The 12,964-nt window shown below is 35.7% G+C and overlaps 1 protein-coding gene across 1 annotated transcript in view; it reads right to left on the reverse strand.

The window, feature by feature from the left end:
- LOC136038052 (uncharacterized) overlaps positions 1-12,964 on the reverse strand; it is an 87,151-nt gene that overhangs the window by 7,785 nt on the left and 66,402 nt on the right. The window contains exons 10-13 of the mRNA XM_065721004.1: positions 12,586-12,855; positions 10,713-10,861; positions 2,436-2,611; positions 497-773 (exon numbers count right to left, since the gene is read on the reverse strand). Of these exons, the coding sequence (XP_065577076.1) occupies positions 497-773; positions 2,436-2,611; positions 10,713-10,861; positions 12,586-12,855 (872 nt within the window). The remainder of the gene's footprint in view (positions 1-496; positions 774-2,435; positions 2,612-10,712; positions 10,862-12,585; positions 12,856-12,964) is intronic.

The raw sequence follows: 12,964 nt of genomic DNA on the forward strand, positions 1-12,964 counted from the left end.
TTTGGGTTTAAGATTAGTGATTAGCATGCTCCCATTTTTTCCCAGTGTTAATCTAAGTCTTTTTTTTAAATATCTAGATGGTTGCTGGAAAACACCTTAAAAAACTGTGAGAATCAAATTTATTGCATATCTGTTCTAAAAATTCCACACTCAGTTGGGGTGGGAGGATGTCGTAAGGAAAGATTTAAGGGAGATGGGAACTTCTTGGGAGGGTGTAAAGAAGAAGGTGTTGAATAGATTGGGATAGGGGAGTAGCGTGCGTAGTTGTGTTGGTCTCAGGCGCTGCGGTGATTTGTTAGTAGCAGCAGTAGTATTAGTATTCTAAAAAGAATTTCCTTCATTTTAACAAATAACAAGAATTAGAAAAATGTTATCCAGCAAAAAAATCATTTTCTTCCAAAACTAGAACATTTTATTTTGCTGTTTTTTACTTAAACTTGCAGGTACTGGATAAACTGTTAACTTGGTCTTACATGTTCAACTAGTAATAACTTACCTTCGGAATGAATATCGTTCCAAGCAGAACACCACTAAGAATTATCAGAAGTAAACTTGTTGAGATATCCATGATTCCATCTGGAGCGAGAAAACACATCATGCCCCAAATGATTAAAAAAGGAGTGGAGCTAAGGGCAGCAACTGTTATCCAACGGGCTTCCTGCTTTGACCTTAGTATAACCCCATATACGGTTACTATCAAAAGCAAGACAAGAGGGTATACGTGTAGGCAAGCAAGATCTTCCGGTGTAGCTGGACAGCCACCTTGTTCTAGCCTAAACATGGAACAAAATTTGAGGATTAAGAAATATTAAATAAATAGAAGAAGGAAATGCAAAAAATTATAAGCATCAAAAGAGAAAAACGGAGACATAAGAGGAATGAATAAGAGCTATACAATTCACAGGAGTGGGGAGACAGACCCACGCCTAGGTAGCGGTACAACAACACAAGAAACTCATGGGGGCAAAATACGTAGCAAGTGCTTCTGTCCAAGATTAACATTTATTGCCAGAGAAAATTGTGTCGGATTAACGATGTTTCTTGACTACTAAGGTCATTGCGTCGGCCCCACAGCGTGTTGCTACAGCCAGACTCGATCTTTGGGTCCCGCATTACCAAGATGAGGTCAAACCCACAACACCAACACAGAACAACCAGAGAAAATTGTTAAAAATCGGTAATTCATCTAAGATATACTGCCAAAGGAGTCAATGCGATCTAGTACTTCCACATAAGTAAAAAAAACTTCATATCCAAACGAAACGTGTACCTAGACTAGACGTGAATGCGAGGTACCCAAAAAATTTAATAAATTTTCTACGCAGCTATGGAGTCAATGGTGTCTTTGTGACCTTGCCCTGGCTGAAATTTCCAAATGTAAAAGATCCTCCTATATTTCCTGGATAATTCACGCATTTTTTTGATGGGGGGGGGGTCAACAAGCTTGGTCCCCCTTCCTCGGGATAAATTCCAGCATATGTACCCGACCCAGACTGTATCAAGTCTGGGTTGGACCAATATGGGTGTTCCAACATAGCAGATAATAAAAATTAATCAGCATTTTGTATTATAAGCTTAAAGAGAAAAAAATGTTAGACTTCTTTGCTTGTTATAAGCCAATAGGGGGCTAACTTGCAGGCACAAGTGTTTTTGTGATGAAGGTAGTAATAAAAATGAATTGGGCTCTGGAGCCCATCCTTAATAGTGTTGAAGTCCATAATACTTTCATTCGTGTTATATGAATTGTTAGAAGAATTTACTAGATTATTAAATGAGGTGAAAAAATGAACGAAATTTTAGAAATATTTATAACCTACATAGAATCCTGTAAAAAGAATTAAAATTCAAACTGTCATGCAGACCTTAGTTATCTGTATGTGCCTTTTCTTTACGGGTAGAATAAACCTTATATCGCTTTACGAGGATGAATAGACTCTAAAGGACAAAGCCCAAATGAATAGCATTCCACCATTTTCTCAATTCCCATTGGTTGTAAAAACAGCTAAAGTATGTACATACTGCATGCAGGATCTCTAAACCACCTTGGGTTTTCTCAATGTAATTTTACTGAAATTTGCGGAGTTAACGCAAGGTCTTTAACCAAGACTGAATCTACCCCTTCCCTTTCAAATAAGCACATATAAAGGAATTTGTTTAGGGAGAGGGGGACAAAGCCACACACCCCTGTACTGACATGTCACAATTTACGGCCAGTGTTGTATGTACCGGCCCCAAGTTTTGATAAAGTTGTCCAAAATTGAAGAATTTTCTCAAAATTCGTCACACCGGCAGCTCCCCTCAAAAAAAAAAAAAAAACAACAAAACAAACAAACTTGGCACCACCCAAAATTAAAAGCTTAGCTATGCGTAATTATAAACCCCTATCATTTTTAGCTCCCTACAGTTTTTAAACAATTACACTGAAAAAAACTTACATAGACGAAAGGCGGGGATCTTGATGCGAGTACCAGCCAGAACTAATGGCAATTTGAACAGCAAGAGCCAAAAATAAGGTGACATAGAGAGGAAATGATGGCGTTCGACCGTGTCGACCTCCGGATACTGTACTGGCGATATTAAATGCCAGTCTTTGGCAATTTATGTACATCAACTAAAAGAAAAGGACAATATAAACATAGTAGGAAAAAAAATCACATGGTAAAATATTACACTCGAGAAACTGACGGCACGCATAGGTATTACGGGGGGAGCATTACCAAGAGACAACTCAATTCCTGAATTCTATAAATCAAAGACCCTGTTCGATAACTAAATTTTAGGAGTAGATAGGTGAGGTGGGGTTAAATCCAACAAAACAGCAAACCCTGCGATTTATTAGGAATTTGAAATGACGGCTATTTAAGCACCAGGTTGTCACCACGGTCAGTTTCTAAAGTACTACAATTACCCAAATTAGTGCTAAAATAGCACTTCCGCACTATTTTAGCAACCTTGAGCTACATTGTACACATAATAAAAGAGAGTTAAAATAGCAATTTTGTGCCACAGGTGGCAACCCTGACCAGGAGCAAAAAAAGTTACGGAGAGAGGAAATGACAGTGTTGGACTGTTTCAACTCCTGGCTACTGTACTGGCGACATTGAATACCAGCCATTTTCAATCTATGTACGTTATATAAAGTAAGGAAATCTAACAATAGTATGAGGGGAAAATGATGGTACTCAGTTAAATCTTTCATTTGAGAAAGCGATAAAACACATAATTTTTTTCGTCAAGAGTATCATTGAAAGCAAGTTCAAACTCCGACTTTAACATACCAAAAACGCAGGATTCGACGATTTTATTTCGTTGGGGATGAGGTGAGAATCCGTAAAAACACTAAAACCGAAGATTTATACGGAGATAGTGAGGGAAGACCATATAGAAACCATGGAGCTATACAGGGGGGGGGGGGGATGCACACTCCTTCCCCTACAGAGTGTGTGTCGGATTTATTAGTTGTTTTATGGGAATGGTATGTGCATGCTACTTAAACAAAGAACTTATTTCTATCGTAATGTTTTATTTTTTCCTTTTATTTTTAGAATAGATTGACCAATTTATAATTCTTCTCGAAGATAGTGGTATATTTTAATTAAAAACTACAATATGTGAAAAGGTGTATTAAATTAATATTGTAATAATTACCAATTTTCTTACTTGAGCCAAAGTCGCCCTTCCAAATAATTTTTCTATTTTCTGAATTTCGTCACGGTTGGTTTCTTGAGCTTCAGAATTCAATTTCATGTTATTTGGTAGCAACAGAGAAAATCAATCAATTGTTTTCTTTGAAGCAAAACCTTTTGTTAACTTCCTATTGTTTGACAAATTTGGGATTTTGAAATTAATTTTTGTTTTCGGGGTTTCCGTTGATTTGTCATTTTGTAAATTTTATTCATCTTCTATTTGATATTGCATGCAGCTCATAAAGGAAATTTTTATAGCTGGTCTATTTTTTTTAAACATGAATATTATTTGTTTCTTATGGAAACAGCATTCAGAAGGGGCGTAATTTGCCATGCGGCAGGGGGCAACTGCCCCAGACTCCATTTCCCCCAGCTGAAATTTAGCGTCTTTAAAGATCTTGTCAAAACTAAAATAGGCCTGCATAATTGAAGCGTCGACAGAATCAGATCAGTTTTCTTTAGTATACCTTTGCCTATGTGTTTATGGTATATATGGCTCATTTTTCATTTGGTCATTTTCACTTGACTTGGAAAAATTGGTTCTACGCCCCCCCCCCCCAGGATTTTGACGCAATTACACCCATCGTATTCAGGTTGTACACATTTTTTTAACATGCCATATCAATTAATGTGGCATGAACGGTGAAATTCGTCACTGATTCTCTTTAAGAAAGAACAAACGAAGATAATACGAGCTGGAAGAGAGGTACAATAACACTATCTTTTATGGCCTATATTATGGATTTCATGAGACTTTATAAGTAATACAAAAGCTACCGGAAGTTGAAAGTATCGTTTTGGCTTAAATAAAGGTAGTTCGATGCATAGTCTACTAATATTACAGAATTATATACAATTCTAAAGAGCAAGCACTAGAATTTTTATACTTTACAATTTCCATATAAATATGTCATCATTACAAGACTGGCACGCCAACGAACCACAAAATCTTTAACGTTTTGCCAAGATTAAGTATAAAACCAGTTTTTTTTTTAACTGAAAGTGAGGAGCGACATTAAAACTTAAAACAAACAGAAATTACTCCATATATGAAAAAGCCTGTTCCCTCCTCAACGCCCCGCTCTTTACGCTAAAGTTTGACTCTTTCTCTCAGCTCTACTTTTTAAAACAGTAAAAAACTTTAGCATAAAGAGCAGGGTGTTGAGGAGGGAACAGTCACTTTCATATACGGAGTAATTTCTGTTCATTTTAAATTTTATTGTCACTCCCTACTTTCAGTTAAAAAAAAACCTTGTTTTTTCTATTTAATTTCTGAACGTTTTAGAATTAACACATATTTTGGTTTTGGGTATCTGCAGATGAATAATTAAAACGGAATTTGCATATTATTATTTTTTTCGCTAAATGGCTTTCTCTTAGTTTTGATCGGATTTTGAGAAAAAAGGGGTGGGGGAGGAGGCCTAGTTGCCCTCCAATCTTCTGGTTAGTTAAAAGGGCAACTAGACTTTTAATTTTTTACGAGCGTTTTTATTAGTAAAAATATACGTAATCTACGAATTGACTTACGTAACAAACTTCTATATTCGTACATTTTTATTACGTATACACGGAGGTTTGCCCCCTCGTCAATATCTCGCTCTTTACACTAGAGCTTAAATTTTCTCAAAATTCTTTAAGAATAACCCCTGAATCAAAAAGGCCGTAGAATAAATAGTTGAAATTACTAAAAATACTTTAGCGCAAAGAGCGAGGTATTTAGGAGGAGATGAATCCCTCATATGCGTAATAATTTCTGTTCGTTTTTAGTTTCAATGCTGCCCTTACTTTCAGTTGAAAAACTTTTTCATATTTATTTTTTCATTGTTTTTTGTTTCAAATAATGCTAGAAAATCTTCCGCCCCCTTCATGGAAATTCTCTTCCCCCATGACAAATTCCTCCATGAAAAGATCCTCCCAAGTAACCCCTTCCCCTCAACCCTGCCAACCACAACAATCCCCCTGAAAATGTATGTACGCTTCCCAATAACCATTACTATATGTAAACAATGGTCAAAGTTTGTAACCTGCAGCCCCTCCCCCGGGGACTGTGAGGGAGTAAGTCGTCCTCAAAGACATAGTTATTAGGTTTTTCGACTGTGCTGAACAAAACGGCTATCTCAAAATTTTGATCCATGACTTTGGGAAAAAAGAGCGTGGGGGTGGCCTAGGTGCCCTCCAATATTTTTGGTCACTTAAAAAGGGCACTAGAACTTTTAATTTCCGCTAGAATGATCCCTCTAGCGCCATTCTAGGACCACTGGATCAATGCAATCACCCCTGGGAAAAAACAACAACAAATAAACACGCACTCGTGGTCGGTCTTCTGGCAAAAAATACGAAATTCCACATTTTTGTAGATAGGAGCTTGAACCTTCTACGGTAGGAATTGTCTGATACGCTGAATGTGATGGTGTGATTTTCGTTAAGATTCTATGACTTTTAGGGGGGCGTTTCCCCTATTTTCCAAAGCAAGGCCAAATTTCTTGGGCTCGTAACTTTTGATGGGTAAGATTAAATCTGATGAAACTTATATATTTAAAATCAGCATAAAAACTTGATTCTTTTGATGTAACTATTTTTATCAAAATTCCGCTTTTTAGAGTTTTGTTTACTATTGAGCCGGGTCGCTCCTTACTATAGTTCGTTACCACGAACTGCTTGAAAAACTTTGCGTTTTGATTGTAACTAGTCCGCTTATAAGAGGGCTGCTAAAAAGGTCGTGTGTCAGAAACATGAAGCAATACTGTAACATAAAGAGATACAGAAAAGGTTTGAAAAATACGCCTAAATTTGTGGAAATTTTCATTCTGTCAGTGCTGCCAAGTTACAAGTTGATTTTATTTAGCCGACTTTTAATGCAGCTCTTTGTGGTTCCCTGCATGAGTGTTTTCTATCATCAAACTACGAGTTATTCTTGGTATTATTTACCCCTCTTTTTCATTTTTTTTGTTCCGTCTAAGACAAAAGTTGCACGAGTCTCCAGACCTTAGATCCATGTTATTTTGTTTTAATGGACTTTTGCTTGTTTTTGTTTATAAGATTTTCTGGCTGGATTCAAATTGCTAAATTGCATTGAATATACTGATGGGTACCAGTTAAAACATTGACAAGAAGTTTCTAGAAACAGTGGGGTCAATTGTCGAACATTTTCGGGAGGAGGGCAAAACGTATTTTCAAAATCCAGGGGGGGGGGTATTTTCCCAATGAAAATACCAAAAAAAAGTATTTTTCAAAATCAAGTGGGAGGAAAAAAATCGGGGGGGGGGGGTAAACATTATAGTTTCTGAATTTATCGAAATTTTGCTGTTTAACCATTTGAAGAACCCCTAACCTAAAGACTTCACCATCAAGTCCTTTAAAATTATAGATCGTAATATCAAAGTGACTAAAATGTGTTTCTTAATAATGATTAGTTTACAAAACCAATTAATCATATACTGAAAAGTGATGAGACACATTTCCTATATTTAAACAGATAAGCAAACACAGAAAAAAAATCGCAAGATCATTAAGTTGAATATAATCAAAATCAGCAATTCACTTTCATTGTCAAATCATATACATATGAAACTTAGATAGAGGCAAATTAGGTGACTATGTATTAAACTGGATTTCGTCTTTTTTTCAAATAAATTATTTTAGCGATTAATAAACATTGTTACTTTTATAGATCACCGAAAATAATTTAGAATAGAGAAGACAAAATCTAACACTAAGCAATCATAAAAACAATTATTGGACATATTTGCAAATTTAAATATTGTCAAGTCATATTTATAATGACATCTATAATTTAAATTTATACACCGTGAATAGTGAAACCTGCAGACGAAGTCTTTTTATGAGGATATCATATAAGCAACATTCGTAAGCCAAAGGTGTTCATGTTCATTTATTTTTCCAATCATATATACATAACATACTAAGTATACCAATAACTGGCAGAGATACAGGCTCGTTTTGCACAGATAAAACAACTCAAATAATAAATAACGATATATATGGATGATTAATCAAAGTAAGAAGAAAGAGAAAAAAATAGACCTAATATTAATTACTCACCATATCCCAGCAGACGTCCCACCCGATGATAAACAAGAAAGAAAAAAATGAATTTTTTTAACCAGAAATGGGACAAGAGGAAAATGAAGACCCGAGAAAAAGACCCAAAAACAAAAAAAGACCACCAAATTAATAATACTAATAAATATAAAAAACAATATAAAAATAGAATAACTAATAACTATCCAAAAGGAAGGACTTTAACTTATTTTTTTAGATTCCTAACGACAAATCAAAAGCAGACTCGTATTGGTTCCATGCAGCAACCACACAATTTCTTAGAGAAAAACGGGACCTCTCTGAAATTTTAAATGGCTGGTGTAGGTTTCGTGTATCTCGAGTTAGGTACAAGGATGACACAACAATTGGGAACACATCAAAAGAAAATGAATAGTTAGGCAGTGACAGGAGTTTCTGCTTAACTTTGAATAATAACGAATGAAAAGTAACTGCCAGTTCAACAGGAACAATATTCAATAAAGAATATTAACTCGTCATAGAGGACTTGCTCGGAAGAGGCGCTTCCAAGCATTTCGTCGCTCAATTCCTTGATGAAATCCTATACTAACGTTGAATTTTCACAGTATATCCCCAAAAACTAAGGATATCCCAAAACAGAAAAAAAATATACATGCTTGATTTAAAGCCAAACGGACTATCTAAAGCCATGATTTAAAGATTAAAAGCCAGGCGTGATTCTGTAGGCTCAGCCAGATTCGAACCAGCTCTAAACGGGGATTTGGAGAAATCTGGGGGAGTATGCCCCCCCATTGCACTTCCTGGCAAGAGGGCCATGGAACGAAGATCAGCACCGCCGGTGGAAATTGTAAAATCTAATCCAGTATTCTTTACTTTTGCCACGCCGACTAAAAATTCACTGTACTACAACTCACTCCCACTTAAACTAATAAGCAATATAACAAATCCAGCAAATTTGTTATATGAGATAATTGGTAGAATGCAGTTAAACCAGCAATGCCTTTTCTTTATCAGCTTCTTCTACTGTTAGCATTATAGAATTGATAGACTTGTCCAAGGATTGGCTCATTTAATGAATAGTTTCCTTTGAGTTTTTATCCTTTTGTGTAGTTTATATTGCAAGAAGAAACTTCAGTTTTGAAATAAAGCTTTTATTTTCAATATTTCCATTGATCTGTCGTTTTAGAATATTATTGATTTTCTGTTTGACATTGCATGCAGTTTACAAATGAACTTTTTATCTATGTTCGTTTTTTGTAATATCAGGATCCGTTTCCCTACTGGAATTGTAATCAGGTTAACATAGTTTGCTCTTCCTTTCAGATGAATAAACGGAACATGAAGAGTTGAATTTTTCAGAAAAGTAATAAATGAGTCTTGGACTAGCACCTCGGTTAAACGGCCGCATAAATGGAAATACAACGAAAAAATGGGTAAAACGTAAAGTCAATTAAGAAGCTTTACTTTTATAGCGAGTTATTTAATTGTAAAATAAAAAAGAACAAAACTTTAATTTTCTTTCATTCTTCAAATTTATAAACTAAAATTTCAGCTATTTTAGATTCCCTCATTTTAAGTACGCTAAATGATGTGCATAGTTCATTTTATGTTTTGTTAAATACTGACGAGATTCAGCGCCAATTAAAATATGGCCAATTAAAAAAACAAAACAACTTAGAATAAGACGAAACAATTAATGCAACACAATACCGCAAGTGATTAACAGTATTATAGCACTAACCTAAAAGATTACTGCATATAAGTTACCATTAGACGTCCTGTTGTGGACGTTCCAGTGACTAGTTAAACTTTCACAAAAAATAGTAGGAGGAGCCATGGAGCTAAAGTATCCGGCCTCAACCTGTTGGCCATATTTTGGAGGCTTTTGCTTCAGATCGTGGCAAACAATTCTTTGATGGGAACATAAAAAAACATCAGGATGGACCATAATTAGCAGATCGTTCACGATTCATTTTTTTCGTAAGCTCCCTGCAGACTCCTTTTTATATTAAATGGCGGAGACGGAGTGGATTGGTGCGCTGGATTCAGGATCCTTTGTCTGAAAGGACGAGGGTTCGAATCCTAGTATGCCCAATTATTTAGTTTGGGACGGGGTCAGTGGCGTTACTATAAGCTCAGCCAGAATCGACCCAGCTCTAAATGGGTACCTGGATAAATATGGGAAAGGTAAACAGGAACGGTGTGCGAACGCACAGGATGGTTGGCACCCAGCCCCCCATTGCACTTCCTGGCTGAGGGCCAAGAAACGGAGATCAGCACCGCCGGTAGGGACTGTAAAGTCTAATACCGTATTGTTTACCTTTTTTACAGTTGCTACAGCTGCCTACTTCCCGCGTTTCTAAACTCTGTGAAAACGAAATTTTAAGTGGACCCTCTGCCGGTCCTTAGTGAAGATTCACTGCTAACTAAAATATGCCTTGGTTTCTTTACATAACTATCAGCATTAATAGATCTCTTTATGCGGCATAAGCACGCTTCAGGTCTTTCTGCACTTCTTCTAAAAGCAAACATTAGCCATTAAAGTCACTTATGTAGAGTGAAAGGCTACATTTCTCACTCACCTAAATTTATCATTACTTCAATATTCGGAACCATTTATCAATATGCACTCACCATAGATATGTATGATATGTATTCACCATAAAGAAACATGAACACACCATAGTTGGACCCATATGGCTGGTAAATAATTACCTTTTCTTATTAGCACGAGTTAGGACTCGATATTTTTTTTTCTTTCTTTTTCTTTTTTCGCTCTTGCGCCAAAGAATGTTCAGTGTCAATACAATTAAGTTAATTTTTGGTCACTAAGATCCTGTCAGAAAAAGAAATAATCGAGCCTCATGAATCTGGCTATTTGACCTCTACGTAAATCTAATATATTTATTGGGTCTACTTTTTGCACAATTAAAAACTGCTATGACTTTTACTACTTATGCAAGATTCTAAAAAAAAAGATAATACCTGAACAAGTAGAAGTGAATAGGAAATTGACAGTGCCAGGGGTGTTAGAAAAACTCGTAAGGCACATATGTTCTCACTCGGAGCCAGCACATACAGTAAAACAATTGAACACATCCCAATAATTGAAAACAATAACAAATATGTAAAACCTAAAAAGAAAAAGAAAAATTACAAAATTACATATAAGAATTTAAAGTTTGAACGGTTAAAAACAAAATAGCACTGAATAAGTGTATTCGCATTCGTTTATTTAAATAGCTATGATAGCACTCAAAAATGAACACTAAATTATACTACTTTTACAATCACAAGAGAAATAGAAAAAGAAAAAAAAGATCACTTATTAAATGTGCTAACAAATTATGGCATGAAGGACTTTACATATCTGCACCACAATGGTCTCAAGATTTCGTCAGCATATCAATATGTATTTTAAAAAGATGAATTAAATAATGCGAGAAAGCTACAAAATGAATGAATAATAAAAAATAAAATGAAGTGAACAATATAACAAAAACAAAAGTGAATGCGAGAAGCCAAAAAAAAACGACAACAAAAAAAATCCAAAGCAGACAATAATGTTTCAACATCAACGCAAAAACAACTACTATTACTACTGACGACCAACCGCAGCACCAAGCCGCCTGAGACCAACACAGCTACGTACACTCTTCCTCCATCCCAAAATACCCAAAGCCTCCCTCTTTATACCTTCCCAGGAAGTTCCCATTTCCCTTAAATATTTCTTCACATCCTCCAATTAAAACCACAGACGACCTGCTTTCCGTTAAGCCCTAGACGGTTGGCCAAAAAAGGACAATCTTTGGCAGTATGTCATCCTTCATCCGCAATCTGTCATAAACGCACTAAAATATAAAAAAAAACCGTCGAGCAATCAAATCAAAGTTTAAATGACGAATAAAATACAAAAAGGAAGTATTATATATTTCTCTTTCCCGTGGCGAAATTTTCTTGAAGTAAAAGTTGCTTGGGAGAGGGAGAATCTGACGGCAAACATCGGACTTCAAATATTTCAGTTCAAAATGCATGGTAAGCTTATAGCGTCCCAAAGGCATATTCAGAGTTTTTGTTTGGGAGGGGGAGTAAAAACACATCAAATTTTGTTTATATGCGTTTATTTTTACGTTTTTACGAGTCGGTTAAAAATTTTGGACGGAGGGGGTCTAACTCGTTAGCCCTCCCCTGGCTACGGCCATGTGTCGCCTTACTTCCAAGGAAAAATTATGAAGTTGTTAAAGACAATTTTCATGTGTATTAAAGGAAGAATCCAGAATAATTTCTAAAGTTAGAATTTAAACAAGAAAACAACTTGATCCGGGAAATTTCTTTTTAACAAGGACCAGATAGTTCCATACAGCTATAGCAGTTGAGATGCTAACCACTCAGAATCACTACCATGGTTTCAAAAATTCGCAGTTTGGAATTTGGCTCATTTGGGCTAAGCTAGGTATGACTAGGTTGGATATATTTTGTAAATTCTTTTTGTGAACAGATTTCCCTTAGAAACTAAGGATTCTTCTTTAATTTACTAACTTTTAGAAGATGTATTGTGACTGAGATAATTCCTAAGTCTTGCAACTTAAATTGTAAAAAAAAATGCAGAATATCCTTATGAAAAAAAAAAAAAAACTCTCGGCCTCCTCTCTGCAGAAGTCTCATAGAAAACGGACGTTTTAGGCCCAAATATCACCCCCTCTTCTCTTAGATCCGTAAAGATAAAGTAAAATTAGGATACTGCCAAGGTGAGCAAAACAAAATCAAATGTTTCAGAATTGGCGATGACTGCATAAATGTAAGTATAATCAAACCTGGTTACAAAAAAAGGTCAAATCAAAATACTGTTTGCATTTACCTTGATGTCCAGCTACTGAGCCTTGAAATATTCTCATCGTAATAAATGACATTACATAAATAGTGCCAAGTATTACAGTAACAGCTACAGCAATTAATGCAGCGGCCCACGTTTTTGACATGGAGATTTCCGCCAAAGGCCGAGCAGCCACAAGTTGGCTCTCTTCCAAAAATTCGCTAATTCGTCGTTCGCTGCTTTGATTTGCAACCAAATCTTTTTTTCGGATGATGTTAGGTATTGGTGGAAGGAAAGTGGACTTTCTTCTTTGATCTAGAAATAAGATAATAAAATAAATATATGAGGTACCTGAATTTTTTAAGATAAAAATCAAGCGAATATATGCTCTGTGGAGTGCATCGTCATCTAGAGAAGTATATGT

This window comes from Artemia franciscana, chromosome 17, assembly GCF_032884065.1.
Source record: "Artemia franciscana chromosome 17, ASM3288406v1, whole genome shotgun sequence".
Lineage (NCBI taxonomy): Eukaryota > Metazoa > Arthropoda > Branchiopoda > Anostraca > Artemiidae > Artemia > Artemia franciscana.